The 14,592-nt window shown below is 60.0% G+C and overlaps 1 protein-coding gene across 2 annotated transcripts; it reads right to left on the bottom strand.

The window, feature by feature from the left end:
* Positions 1 to 42: 42 nt before the first annotated feature.
* Positions 43 to 13,736, bottom strand: RABGGTA (Rab geranylgeranyltransferase subunit alpha). Of its 2 annotated transcripts, XM_032677727.1 has the most exons (17): positions 13,640 to 13,695; positions 13,479 to 13,511; positions 11,978 to 12,076; positions 11,036 to 11,151; positions 9,368 to 9,534; positions 7,370 to 7,540; positions 6,309 to 6,392; positions 6,128 to 6,210; positions 5,395 to 5,496; positions 5,194 to 5,308; positions 5,060 to 5,111; positions 4,566 to 4,654; positions 3,131 to 3,219; positions 2,931 to 3,050; positions 2,152 to 2,265; positions 793 to 880; positions 43 to 307 (listed from the first exon to the last, which is right to left on the bottom strand). In XM_032677727.1, exons 2-17 carry the CDS (start codon positions 13,479 to 13,481, stop codon positions 159 to 161), a joined length of 1,641 nt encoding a protein of 546 aa, XP_032533618.1. In that variant the 5' UTR covers positions 13,482 to 13,511; positions 13,640 to 13,695; the 3' UTR covers positions 43 to 158. The 2 variants fall into 2 exon arrangements, with proteins under 2 accessions (XP_032533618.1, XP_032533617.1); XM_032677726.1 differs by having other exon boundaries at positions 11,036 to 11,154; positions 13,479 to 13,736.
* Between the last annotated feature and the right edge of the window lie 856 nt (positions 13,737 to 14,592).

Below are 14,592 nucleotides of genomic sequence, written 5' to 3'. Positions count from 1 at the left end.
TGGGAGGTACTGGGACAGCCCCCCCCAAGCACTGGCCCCTCCCACTGTGACATCACTTTATTAGACACGCCCCTCGAGGGGCGGGGCCAAGCCAGGAAGGGGCGTGGCCAGCAGCAACATGCGGGGGGGAGGGGGCGTGGCCTCCGTCCAGCAGCCAATCAGGTCCAGGCGATGTCGACGAGGGGGAGGAGCTTGGCCAGCTGGGCGGGGCCCTCGGGGGCGGAGCTCAGGGGGGTGTCGGCCAATCCCAGGCGAGCCAGGCGGGGGCAGGCGGCCAATGGGGCGAGGGCGGGGGCGTGGCTGATGGCTGGAAGGGGTGGGGTTTAAGGACACGCCCCCCCCAAGAGGTCACGCCCCCTAAAGCCCTTTGAGTATTTTCTCTTACCCAAGCCACGCCCACAGACCCCCAAGACACGCCCACAGACCAAAAGCCACACCCACAGAGTCCAAGCCACACCCACAGCACCAAGCCACACCCACAGACCTCCAAACCACACCCACAGACCCCAAACCACGCCCACAGACCCAAAGCCACACCCACAGACCCAAAAGCCACACCCACAACCCCCAAACCACACCCACAGACCCCAAACCACACCCATAGACCCAAAACCACGCCCACAGACCCCAAACCACACCCACAGACCCCAAACCACACCCCCAGACCCCAAACCACACCCCCCGACCCCAAACCACGCCCACAGACCCCAAACCACACCCCCAGGCCCCAAACCACACCCCCAGAGCCCCCAAGCCCCGCCCTCCCCAAGCCCCGCCCCCTTTTCCCCTCACGGTTCCCGTCGAGCCGCAGCCGCTCCAGGCGGGGGAGGGGCGGGAACGGCCCCAAATCCGACATCCGGTTCCGGGACAGGTCCAGCTCCTGCCGGGGGGGGGGTGGGGCTCCCAGTATAAACCAGTATAAACCAGTATAAACCAGTCAGTGGCTCACTATTTGGCAGGAAGTGGATTTTGGGGTCCAGGAGTGGATTTTGGGGTGTCCCTGGCTCACTATTTGGCAGGAAGTGGATTTTGGGGTCCAGGGGTGGATTTTGGGGTGTCCTTGGCTCACTATTTGGCAGGAAGTGGATTTTGGGGTGTCCCTGGCTCACTATTTGGCAGGGGGTGGATTTTGGGGTGTCCCTGGTTCACTATTTGGCAGGAAGTGGTTTTGGGGTCCACGAGTGCATTTTGGGGTGTCCCTGGCTCACTATTTGACAGGAAGTGGATTTTGGGGTCCAGGAGTGGATTTTGGGGTGTCCCTGGCTCACTATTTGGCAGGAAGTGGATTTTGGGGTGTTCCTGGCTCACTATTTGGCAGGAAGTGGATTTTGGGCTGTCCCTGGCTCACTATTTGACAGGAAGCAGATTTTGGGGGGTCCCCAGCTCATTATTTGGCAGGAAGTGGATTTTTTAGGTTGTCCCTGGCTCACTATTTGGCAGGAAGTGGTTTTTGGGGTGTCCCTGGCTCAGTATTTGGCAGGAAGTGGATTTTGGGGTCCGGGGGTGGATTTTGGGCTGTCCCTGGCTCACTATTTGACAGGAAGCAGATTTTGGGGTGTCCCCAGCTCATTATTTGGCAGGAAGTGGATTTTGGGGTGTCCCTGGCTCACTATTTGGCAGGAAGTGGATTTTGGGGTGTCTCTGACTCACTATTTGACAGGAAGTGGATTTTGGGGTCCAGGAGTGGATTTTGGGGTGTCCCTGGATCACTATTTGGCAGGAAGTGGATTTTGGGGTGTCCCTGGCTCACTATTTGGCAGGTAGTGGATTTTGGGGTGTTAATGGCTCACTATTTGGCAGGAAGTGGCTTTTGGGGTGTCCCCGGCTCACTATTTGGCAGGAAGTGGATTTTGGGGTGTCCCCGGCTCACTATTTGGCAGGAAGTGGATTTTGGGGTGTCCCTGGCTCACTATTTGGCAGGAAGTGGATTTTGGGGTGTCCCTGGCTCACTATTTGGCAGGAAGTGGATTTTGGGGTGTCCCCGGCTCACTATTTGGCAGGAAGTGGATTTTGGGGTGTCCCCGGCTCACTATTTGGCAGGAAGTGGATTTTGGGGTGTCCCTGGCTCACTATTTGGCAGGAAGTGGATTTTGGGGTGTCCCTGGCTCACTATTTGGCAGGAAGTGGATTTTTTTGGGGGGGTTCCCTCACCTGGAGGCGCCGAAGGGCCCCCAAATTTTTGGGGAGGCTCCTCAGGAGGTTCCCGGAAAGGTCCAGGTGGGTCACCAGGAGCATCCGCTCCACCAGGGGAAGTGACGTCATCGCCTGGGGGCGGGGCCAGCGGGAAACCAGTATAAACCAGTATGAACCAGTACAAACCGGTAGGAACCAATAGAAACCAGCATGAACCAGTGCAGACCAGTAGGAACCACTATGGACCAGTAGAAACCAGTATGAACCAGTATAAACCAGTAACCCCAAAAATCACTCCCAGTGTGTCCTGAGCCCTCTCCGAGTACAAACCAGTATAAACCAGTAACCCCAAAAATCACTCCCAGTGTGTCCTGTGCCCCCTCCCAGTACAAACCAGTATGAACCAGTAAGCACAAAATCACTCCCAGTGGGTCCTGCAACCCCTCCCAGTATAAACCAGTACAAACCAGTATAAACCAATAACCCTAAAAATCACTCCCAGTGAGTCCCGAACTCCCTCCCACTATGAACCAGTATAAACCAGTAAGCCCAAAAATCACTCCCAGTGAGTCCTGAACTCCTTCCCAATATAAACCAGTATAAACCAGTATAAACCAGTAAGCCCAAAAATCACTCCCAGTGAGTCCTGAACTCCTTCCCAGTATAAACCAGTATAAACCAGTAAGCCTAAAAATCCCTCCCAGTGGCTCCCACGCCCCCTCCCAGTACAAACCAGTACAAACCAGCCCTCCCCCAAGCCCCTCCCCCTCCCTCAGGAGGCCCCGCCCCCCCCTTACCTTCTCGGGGAGGCGGAGCCACACCCGCCCAGGCCCCGCCCCCAACCCCAGCACCCCCAGCGCCGCCTCCAATCGCGAGGCCGCGTCGGCCACGAAGCCCAATCGCAGCGGGTCGGCCTCCTGGGGGGGGGGGGGCGTGGCCGGGTGAGGAAGGGGCGTGGCCGCACCAGGCCACGCCCACCCGGTCAAGCCACGCCCACCTTGAGGTGCTCCAGGTGCTGCCGGGCCTCGTGGGCGTGGCCAAGGGGGTCCAGCGCCGAGAGCAGCAGCGAGAGGGTGAGGAGGCAGCCTGGCCACGCCCACGGGGGAGGGGCGGGGTCAGGCCACGCCCACCTGACACCTGGTCCAGCCGGGGTTATACTGGGAGGGGACTGGGAGGGACTGGGTTATACTGGGAGGGACTGGGAGGGCATTGGGGGTACTGGGAGGGATTGGGAGGCACTGGGAGCACTGGGAGGGACTGGGATAGACTGGGAGTGACTGGGATGGACTGGGAGGGACTGGGAGGGACTGGGATGGACTGGGAGGGACTGGGAGGGACTGGGATGGACTGGGAGGGACTGGGATGGACTGGGAGGACACTGGGAGGGGATTGGGAGGGCCTGGGAGGGGATTGGGAGGGACTGGGTTATACTGGGAGGGACTGGGAGGACACTGGGAGGGGATTGGGGGGGACTGGGAGGGACTGGGAGGGACTGGGATGGACTGGGATGGACTGGGAGGGAACTGGGAGGCACTGGGATGGACTGGGATGGACTGGGATGGACTGGGATGGACTGGGAGGCACTGGGAGGACACTGGGAGGGGATTGGGAGGGCCTGGGAGGGGATTGGGAGGGACTGGGTTATACTGGGAGGGACTGGGAGGACACTGGGAGGGGATTGGGGGGGACTGGGAGGGACTGGGAGGGACTGGGATGGACTGGGATGGACTGGGAGGGAACTGGGAGGCACTGGGATGGACTGGGATGGACTGGGAGGGACTGGGATGGACTGGGAGGGAACCGGGAGGGAACTGGGAGGGACTGGGAGGGACTGGGAGGGACTGGGATAGACTGGGATGGATTGGGAGGGACTGGGAGGGACTGGGAGGGGGTCACTGGTTTGTACTGGGAGGGGTTGGGAGGGACTGGGTTGTACTGGGTGGGATTGAGAGGGAACTGGGAGGGACTGGGAGGGTGTTTGAGGGTTACTGCGTTATACTGGAAGGGACTGGGATGGACTGGGAGTCACTGGGGTGGACTGGGAGGGACTGGGAGGCACTGGGATGGACTGGGATGGACTGGGAGGCACTGGGGTGGACTGGGAGGGACTGGGATGGACTGGGATGGACTGGGAGGGACTGGGAGGCACTGGGATGGAGTGGGAGGGACTGGGAGTCACTGGGATAGACTGGAATGGACTGGGAAGCACTGGGAGCACTGGGATAGACTGGGAGTGACTGGGATGGACTGGGATGGACTGGGATAGACTGGGAGGGACTGGGAGGGGATTTGGGGGGACTGGGATGGACTGGGAGCACTGGGAGGGGTTTGAACCGCACCGGTCCCTACTGGGAGGAACTGGTGTGAACTGGCGCCTGTGGCTCCGCCCCCCCGGGGGCGGGGTTGGGGTGGGGCAGTGGGCGTGGCCTCACCTCGGCTCCGGGGCTCCAGTTCCAGCAGTTCCCGGCAGGTCTCCACCTGTTCCCGCAGCACCTGCGGGTCGGCCACGCCCACCTCGGGCCTGAGGGGGCGGGGTTTGGTCGGAAAGGGGCGTGGTTTGGTCGGAAAGGGGTGTGGTTTGGTCAGAAAGGGGTGTGGTTTAAGCAAAAGGGGCGTGGCTTGAGCCCCCCAGTGGGATAGAACCAAAGGGGGGTTAAAGGAGGGTTGAGGTGGGAGGGGCTTAATCAAAGGGGTGTGGTTTAGCCATGAGGGGCATGGCTTAGCAACACAGGGGCGTGGTTTAGCCACGGGGGTGTGGCTTAGCAAAAAGGGGCGTGGTTTATCAGAAAAGGGGCGTGGCTTGCCCGTCCCATAGGGAAACATAAGGGGAGGCTGAGGGAAGGTCCAGGGGGGTGTGGCTTCACTGAGGGGGCGTGGCTTTCTCCCAGAAGGGGCGTGGCTTTCCTCTGGAGGGGGCGTGGCTTACCAAAACAGCTCCCGGGCCACGATTGGCTCCTGCCACCAGGCCTCGTCCTCGTCTAGGAGAGAAAGGGGCGTGGCCAGGGGGGTGAAAGGGGCGTGGCCGGAAGGGGCGTGGCGGGGAGCGGGCGTGGTTCTCACCTGGGAGCAGCGTCACCTGGCGGTGGGCGGAGTCAGGCTCCCAGGTGACGCCCAGCTGGAGGCGTGGCCTCTGCTCGGTGGGCGGGGCCTCGGTGGGGCGGGGCAGGTCCAGGAGCTTTGCTGCCTGTCAAGGTGCGTCGGGGAGCCACGCCCATGCCCCGCCCACCCCTGGCCCCGCCCACGTGTTTAGGGGAAGGATACCCAGGTGTGGCTGGGGCGTGGCCGCCCCTCTCCTGAGCGCCACGCCCCTTCCAGGGTGGAGCCATCCAACGTCGCCGTCAGGTCCGGGCGATCCGGGGTCACCTGGGGCATAAAAATGGTTGGTTTTAACCCAAAATTGGGGCTTTCTCAGCCCCAAAATGGGCATTTTTAGCCCCAAAATATCCGGGGTATCAGGTCTACCCATTAGAGTCAATGGGTCAAAAAAAGGTATCAGGTCTACCCATTGAAGTCAATGGGGGGAAAAGGGTATCAGGTCTACCCATTAGAGTCAGCGGGGTAAAACGGACATCAAGTCTACCCATTGACGTAAATGGGAAGAAAAGGGTATCAGGTCTACCCGTTGAAGTCAATGGGGAAAAAAGGGTATCAGGTCTACCCATTGAAGTCAGAGGCAAAAAGGGTATCAGGTCTACCCATTAAAGTTAACAGAGGCAAATGAGTCATCAGGTCTACCCATTGAAGTCAATGGGCAAACTGGACAACAGGTCTACCCATTAAAAGCAATAGGGATCAACGGGCTATCAGGTCTACCCATAAAGTTATTAGGGTCCAGTTGTCTCAGTAGGTTGGACTGCACTGTTTTGGGGGGGTAACCAGGGGGTTTTTTTTAGAGGGAGGGGGATCCAGGTGTCCAAGGGGTTCCCAGATGTACGGAGGGGAGGACCCAGAAGTTTTCTGGGGCGGGTGGGGAATCCCAAGTGTCCTGACTCACCACGACAGGGCGGGAGAAGACGACGGCCAACGTGGCGTCCTCCCGGTTGACGTACACGCCGATGATCCTCGGCGGGGCCGTGGCTTTTGGGGGACACCTCAAGGTTCAGGGGGGGTCCTCAGGTACCCAGGTGAAGCCCCCAGGTGTGAAGGGACCCCCCCCCATCCACCCCCAAAATTACCTCGGGAGAGGATGCAGCGCAGGTAGACCCAGGCACTCTGGTCGGTGGGGTCGGTGAAGACGGCGTTCTGCACCAGCTCCAGCTCTGGGAGGGGAAAAAGAGGGGACCCCAATATCTCAGGGGGGCACCCAGAGGTCCTGGGGGGACACCTCAATATCTGAGGGGGGCACCCAGGTGTGTTGGGGAGGGTGTGGGGGAGCTCAGGTCTACCCAGTCAAGTCTATGGGGTTGGGGGTGACCCAAGGGTTTTGTAGGGGGACCCCAGGGGCATTTCAGGGGGATCTGGTGAACCCCCAGTGTGTCCCCACAATGTTTTGGGGGAGGTGATGGGAGGAACCCCAAGATTCAGGTCATCAGGTCTACCCATTGAAGTCAATGGGGAAAATTAGGACATCAGGTCTACCCATTGGAGGAAATGGGGCAAATAGGCCATCAGGTCTACCCATTGAAATCAATGGGGCAAATGAGACATCAGGTCTACCCATTGAATTCAAAGAAAAAATGGGACATCAGGTCTACCTATTAAAGTCAATGGGGATAAATGGGATATCAGGTCTACCCATTAAAGTCAATGGGGTGAACAGGACATCAGGTCTACCCATTAAAGTGAGTGGGGCAAAAAGACATCAGGTCTATCCATTAAAGTCAATGGGGCGAACAGGACATCAGGTCTACCCATTAAAGTGAGTGGGGAAAAAAGACATCAGGTCTACCCATTAAAGTCAATGGGGCGAACAGGACATCAGGTCTATCCATTAAAGTGAGGGGCAAAAAGACATCAGGTCTACCCATTAAAGTCAATGGGGCAAACAGGACATCAGGTCTACCCATTAAAGTAAGTGGGGCGTACAGGACATCAGGTCTACCCATTAAAGTCACTGGGGCAAACAGGACATCAGGTCTACCCATTAAACTCAATGGGGAACACCCGACAACAGGTCTACCCATTCAAAAACTCCCCGACAACGACGACGAGCAAAAAATTCCCAAATCCGGGAAAATTTTCGGGATCCATCCCCTCCCCCTGGGGAATATTTTCCAGGAAAAAAAAAATCCCTCACCCGCCTTCAGCCTCTCGGGGGTCAGATTCCCGGCGGGCAGCAGGAGCCGGAGCCGGTGGTGCCAGGCCGAGAAGTTGGAGAAGTCTCGGCTCAGGAGGTCGGAGGCGAAGGCGAGCTCGGAATCGGGATCTTCCCGGGTCGCCAGGGCCCGCCGGTGCTCCCAGGCGTGGACTGGGAGGGCACCAGTACAAACCAGTTTGGCACTGGGAGCCCCCGAGGCCCACTCCCAGTAGAAACCAGTATAAACCAGTAAAAACCAGTATAAACCAGTATAAACCAGTAAGGCCTGGAGCGCTCCCAGTGAGGCCTCGGGGTTGTCCCAGGTCACCGGTGCTCCCAGGTGTGGACTGGGAGGGCACCAGTACAAACCAGTTTGGCACTGGGAGCCCCCGAGGCCCACTCCCAGTAAAAACCAGTATAAACCAGTATAAACCAGTATAAACCACTAAGGGCTGGTGTGCTCCCAGTGAGGCCTCGGGGCTGTCAGTGCCCACCGGTGCTTCCAGGAGTGAACTGGGAGGGCACCAGTACAAACCAGTTTGGCACTGGGAGCCCCCGAGGCCCACTCCCAGTAGAAACCAGTAAAAACCAGTATAAACCAGTATAAACCAGTATAAACCAGTAAGGCCTGGAGCGCTCCCAGTGAGGCCTCGGGGTTGTCCCAGGTCACCAGTGCTCCCAGGCGTGGACTGGGAGGGCACCAGTACAAACTAGTTTGGCACTGGGAGCCTCCGAGGTCCACTCCCAGTAGAAACCAGTAAAAACCAGTATAAACCAGTAGAAACCAGTATAAAGCAGTATCACCCAGTATCACCCAATATCACCCAGTATAACCCAGTATCAACCAGTATATCCCAGTATCAACCAGTATCAACCAGTATATCCCAGTATCACCCAGTATATCCCAGTATCACCCAGTATAACCCAGTATATCCCAGTACATCCCAGTATAAACCAGTATAACTCAGTACATCCCAGTACAACCCAGTACATCCCAGTATCACCCAGTACATCCCAGTATAACCCAGTATAAACCAGTATGTCCCAGTACAAGCCAATATATCCCAGTATCACCCAGTATAAACCAGACCAACCCAGTCCACCCCACTCTGCCCCACCCACCCACCCCCGAGGTCCCTCCCAGTCCAAACCAGTATATCCCAGTATAACCCAGTACAACCCAGTCCACCCCACCCACCTACCCTCGAGTCACCTCCCAGTTCCTCCCAGTCCCCCCCAGTCCCTCCCAGTCCCTCCCAGTATATCCCAGTCCATCCCAGTCCCTCTCAGTCCCCTCCCAGTCCCTCCCAATCCCCTCCCAGTCCCTCCCAGTCCATCCCAGTCCCCTCCCAGTTCGTCCCACTCCATCCCAGTCGCTCCCACTCCATCCCAATCCCCTCCCAGTCCATCCCAGTCCCTCCCAGTTCCCCCCAGTGCCTCCCAGTATAAACCAGTCCCTCCCAATCCCCTCCCAGTCCCTCCCACTCTCTCCCAGTCCCCTCCCAGTCCCTCCCAGTTCGTCCCAGCCCATCCCACTCTCTCCCAGTCCCTCCCAGTCCATCCCAGTATATCCCAGTCCATCCCAGTTCGTCCCAGTATATCCCAGTCCATCCCAGTCCCTCCCAGTCTCTCCCAGTCCCTCCCAGTATAAACCAGTCCCTCCCACTCCCCTCCCATTCTCTCCCAGTCCCTCCCAGTCCCTCCCAGTTCCCTCCCAGTTCCTCCCAGTCCCTCCCAGTCCCTCCCAGTCCCTCCCAGTCTCTCCCAGTCCCTCCCAGTATAAACCAGTCCCTCCCAATCCCCTCCCAGTCCCTCCCAGTCCCTCCCAGTCCCCTCCCAGTCCCTCCCAGTCCCCCCCAATCCCCTCCCAGTCCCTCCCACTCTCTCCCAGTCCCCTCCCAGTTCCTCCCAGTCCATCCCAGTCCATCCCAATCCCCTCCCAGTCCCCTCCCAGTCCCTCCCAGTCCCTCCCAGTCCCTCCCAGTCCCCCCCACTCACAGTTCCGGGGGTCAGAGGTCAGCAGCCGCTCGCACAGCGCTCGGTCCTCCCGGCCAGCGGGGGGCGCGCGGGCGTGGCCGAGCAGCCACGCCCGGTGGTGCCACGCCCCGTAGGACTTGGGGTTCACGCCCAGGCACGTGGCCACGAACGCCAGCTCCCCCGGCACCCTGCACCAGTATAAACCAGTATGAACCAGTATGGACCGGTACAAACCAGTATAAACCAGTATGGACCAGTATAGACCAGTATGGACCAGTATGGACCAGTATGGACCAGTAAGGACTCGGGTGAACCCCCAAAAACATCCCCAGGAATGCCAGCTCACCCAGCACCCTGTACCAGTATAAACCAGTATAAACCAGTAGGAACCGGTACAGACCAGTGCAAACCAGTATAGACCAGTATGGACCAGTATGGACCAGTATGAACCAGTATGTACCAGTATGAACCGGTTCATCCCAGTCTCTCCCAGTCTCTCCCAGTCCCTCCCAGTTCATCCCAGTGCCCTCCCAGTTCAAACCAGTGACCTCCCAGTCCCTCCCAGTATAAACCAGTGACCCTCAAATCCTTCCCAGTCCCCCCCAGTCTCTCCCAATCCCCTCCCAGTGCCCTCCCAGTATGTCCCAGTATCCTTCAAACACCCTCCCAGTACATCCCAGTGCCCCCCAGGCCCTCCCAGTATAAACCAGTGACCCCCCAATCCCCTCCCAGTCCCTCCCAGTCCCCTCCCAGTCCCTCCCAGTATAACCCAGTCCCTCCCAGTCCCCCCCAATCCCCTCCCAGTCCCTCCCAGTATAAACCAGTGACCCTCAAATCCCCCCCCAATCCCCTCCCAGTCCCTCCCAGTCCCCCCCAGTCCCTCTCAGTCCCTCCCAGTTCCCTCCCAGTCTCCCCCAGTCCCTCCCAGTGCCCACCAGGCCCTCCCAGTATAAACCAGTGACCCTCAAATCCCCTCCCAGTCCCTCCCAATCCCCTCCCAGTCCCTCCCAGTATAAACCAGTGTGCCCCCAATCCCCTCCCAGTCCCCTCCCAGTTCCCCCCAGTCCCTCCCAGTTCGTCCCAATCCCCCCCCAGTCCCTCCCAATCACTCCCAGTATAAACCAGTGACCCCCCAATCCCCTCCCAGTCCCCCCCAGTCCCTCCCGATCCCCTCCCAGTCCCTCCCACTCCCCTCCCAGTCCCTCCAGTCCCTCCCAGTCCCCCCCAGTCCCTCCCAGTGCCCACCAGTCCCCCCCCAGTCCCTCCCAGTCCCCTCCCAGTCACTCCCAGTATAACCCAGTCCCCTCCCAGTCCCTCCCAATCCCCTCCCAGTCCCTCCCAGTCCCCCCAGTCCCCTCCCAGTCCCTCCCAATCCCCTCCCAGTCCCTCCCAGTCCCTCCCAGTGCCCACCAGTCCCCCCCCAGTCCCTCCCAGTCCCCTCCCAGTCACTCCCAGTATAACCCAGTCCCCTCCCAGTCCCTCCCAATCCCCTCCCAGTCCCCTCCCAGTCCCTCCCAGTATAAACCAGTGACCCTCAAATCCCCTCCCAGTCCCTCCCAGTCCCTCCCAGTGCCCCCCAGTCCCTCCCAGTTCCTCCCAGTATAACCCAGTCCCTCCCAATCCCCTCCCAGTCCCTCCCACTCCCCTCCCAGTCCCTCCCAGTCCCCCCCAGTCCCTCCCAGTGCCCACCAGTCCCCCCCCAGTGTATCCAGGGCCCGTCTCCGCAGGTTCCAACACGTTCCCACGTCGGGATTCGCCGCCAGGACGGAGCCGGTCAGGGACAGCACCTGGGCGGGGGGCGCCCCCTGCTGGGCAGGTGTGGGGCCACGCCCAGTCACTCCCAGTATGGCCCAGTAACCCCCAGTCCATCCCAGTCACTCCCAGTATGGCCCAGTCCATCCCAGTAACCCCCAGTCCACCCCAGTAACCCCCAGTCCATCCCAGTCCGTCCCAGTAACCCCCAGTCCATCCCAGTGCCCTCCCAGTCCATCCCAGTAACCCCCAGTCCACCCCAGTAACCCCCAGTCCATCCCAGTCCATCCCAGTAACCCCCAGTCCATCCCAGTGCCCTCCCAGTCCATCCCAGTCCATCCCAGTATAAACCAGTGACCCTCAAATCCCCTCCCAGTCCCTCCCAGTCCCCCCCATTCCCCTCCCAGTCCCTCCCAATCCCCTCCCAGTTCCCTCCCAGTCCCTCCCAATCCCCTCCCAGTCCTCTCCCAGTCCCTCCCAGTCCCCTCCCAGTTCCCTCCCAGTCCCTCCCAATCCCCTCCCAGTCCCTCCCGGTATAAACCAATCCCCTCCCAGTCTCACCCAGTCCCCTCCCAGTCCCTCCCAATCCCCATCAGACCCCAAACCAGTAACTCCCAGTAACTCCCAGTCCCTTCCCAGTCCCTCCCAGTTCCCCCCCAGTCCCTCCCAGTCCCTCCCAATCCCCTCCCAGTCCCTCCCAGTCCCTCCCAGTCCCCCCCAATCCCCTCCCAGTCCCTCCCAGTCCCTCCCAGTCCCCCCCAATCCCCTCCCAGTCCCCTCCCAGTCCCTCCCAGTCCCCTCCCAGTCCCTCCCAGTCCCTCCCAGTCCCCTCCCAGTCCCTCCCAGTCCCCTCCCAGTCCCTCCCAGTATAACCAGTACCCCCAGTAAGGTGTCCATGGCCTCCCGGTACAGTCGCAGTTTCTCCTCCCGCTGCCGGCGCCGGGCGGCGTCCGGGGGGCGGAGCTTGAGCCGCCCGTGCTGGGGGGAACTGGGTTATACTGGGAGGGACTGGGAGGGGATTGGGAGGGACTGGGAGGGACTGGGAAGGACTGGGAGGGACTGGGAGTGAACTGGGAGGGACTGGGAGGGACTGGGAGGGGACTGGGAGGGGACTGGGAGGGACTGGGAGTGAACTGGGAGGGGACTGGGAGGGGACTGGGAGGGACTGGGAGTGAACTGGGAGGGACTGGGAGGGACTGGGAGGGGACTGGGAGGGTGTTTGAGGGATACTGGGACATACTGGGAGTGGACTGGGGGGGACTGGGAAGGACTGGGAGGGATTGGGAAGGACTGGGAGGGACTGGGAGGGGACTGGGATGGCACTGGGAGCGACTGGGGGACCACTGGGGATAATTGGGATGGACTGGAATGGACTGGGAGGGACTGGGAGGGACTGGGATGAACTGGGAGGGGACTGGGATGGACTGGGAGGGACTGGGAGGGTGTTTGAGGGATACTGGGACATACTGGGAGTGGACTGGGGGGGACTGGGGGGGACTGGGAGGGGATTGGGGGGGACTGGTTTATACTGGAAGGGACTGGGAGGGGCCTGGGGGTTACTGGGATATACTGGGATGGCACTGGGATGTACTGGGGGTTACTGGGATGTACTGGGAGGGTGTTTGAGGGATACTGGGACATACTGGGAGTGGACTGGGGGGGACTGGGAGGGACTGGGAGGGGACTGGGATGAACTGGGATGAACTGGGAGGGACTGGGATGAACTGGGAGGAACTGGGAGGAGGTGGGGGGGAAGCAGTGGGAGGGAACTGGGATGAACTGGGATGAACTGGGATGGACTGGGATGAACTGGGAGGGACTGGGAAGAACTGGGATGAACTGGGAGGTTACTGGGATGAACTGGGATGGACTGGGATGGACTGGGAGGGACTGGGAAGAACTGGGAGGTTACTGGGATGAACTGGGATCAACTGGGAGGGGGTGGGATGAACTGGGATGAACTGGGATGAACTGGGAGGGGGTGGGATGAACTGGGATGAACTGGGATGGACTGGGATGAACTGGAATGAACTGGGGTGAACTGGGAGGTTACTGGGATGAACTGGGAGGTTACTGGGATGAACTGGGAGGGGGTGGGGGAGGAAGCAGTGGGAGGGCACTGGGCTGAACTGGGCGGGTCCTCGGGAGGTCCCTGGGAGGGGCTGAGGGGAACTGGGAGGGGACTGGGCCGAACTGGGATGTCCTGGGAGGGGTCACTGGGCCGAACTGGGAGGCTGAACTGGGCCGAACTGGGAGCACTGGGCCGAACTGGGAGCACTGGGCTGGGGAAGGGGCGGCTTTAGGACCCCGCGTCGCCCCGGGCGAGTCCATTCCCTTGGGAAAACGGGGGGGGGGGAAGGAAAATGGTTTCTCCCCTCACCATCTCTTCGCTCCGCGCGGGGGGTTCCGAGACCTGCGGGCGACAGCGGCGGCCCGGGAGGATCCCGGAGGAATCCCAGGAAGATCCCGGGGGATTCCCGTTAATCCCGATCCCGCTGGGATCCCCCCCCCCCCCCTTTCCTTAAAAATCCCGGGACCCACCGAAGCGGCTCCTTCAGCGGCGGCGGCGGCTGCGGCGCGCGGGGGATGACGGGAAGGGGAGCCGCCATGTTGTCGCGCTGGCCGCGGCGCTTTACGGCAGAGCGGCCTACGGGGGGGTGTGTTTGCGACAGCGCTTTACGGCGGTGTGGCGGAAAAGCGCCTTTTTTTTTGGGGATAAAAAGGCTGGAAAACGGCTGGAAAATACGTGGGAATGATCACGGGGGGAGGTGGTTGTCATGGTAACCGACCGTAGGGACGGGGCGGGAAATCCGTGGGAAACGAGGCGAAAAAAAATCCCGTGGAAAAGCAGGCGGTGAATCAATGGGGAAAAGGGCGAAAAAATCCGTGGAAAAAGGGGGAAAAATCCATGGAAAAAAGGGAAATAAAACCATGGGAAAGGGGCAAAAACTCCGTGGAAAAAGGGGCGAAAAATCTATGTAAAAAGGGGGAAAAAATCCATGGAAAAAGGGGAAAAAATCCATGGAAAAAGGGGGAAAAATATCCATGGAAAAAGGGGGAAAAAATCCATGGAAAAAGGGGTAAAAAATCCATGGAAAAAGGGGCAAAAATCCCTTCCCTGGATGCCAAATCCCAGTGCTCCCAGTTCCATCCCAGTGCTCCCAGTTCCATCCCAGTGCTCCCAGTTCCATACTAGTTCATTCCCAGTGCTCCCAGTTCGCTCCCAGGTCTCTCCCAGTGCTCCCAGTTCCATTCCAGTTCATTCCCAGTTCCCTCCCAGTGTTCCCAGTTCCCTCCCAGTGCTCCCAGTATCACTCCCAGTTCCATCCCAGTTCCCTCCCAGTGTTCCCAGTTCTCTCCCAGTGCTCCCAGTTCTCTCCCAGTTCCTTCCCAGTGCTCCCAGTTCCTTCTCAGTTCCCTCCCAGTGCTCCCAGTTCCCTCCCAGTGCTCCCAGTTCCCTCCCAGTGCTCCCAGTTCATTCCCAGTGCCCTCCC

This window comes from Chiroxiphia lanceolata, unplaced genomic scaffold, assembly GCF_009829145.1.
Source record: "Chiroxiphia lanceolata isolate bChiLan1 unplaced genomic scaffold, bChiLan1.pri scaffold_94_arrow_ctg1, whole genome shotgun sequence".
NCBI classification, from domain to species: Eukaryota; Metazoa; Chordata; class Aves; order Passeriformes; family Pipridae; genus Chiroxiphia; species Chiroxiphia lanceolata.
The sequence above is the reverse complement of the archived record's forward strand: the minus strand, read 5'-3'. Positions and strand labels throughout refer to the sequence as shown.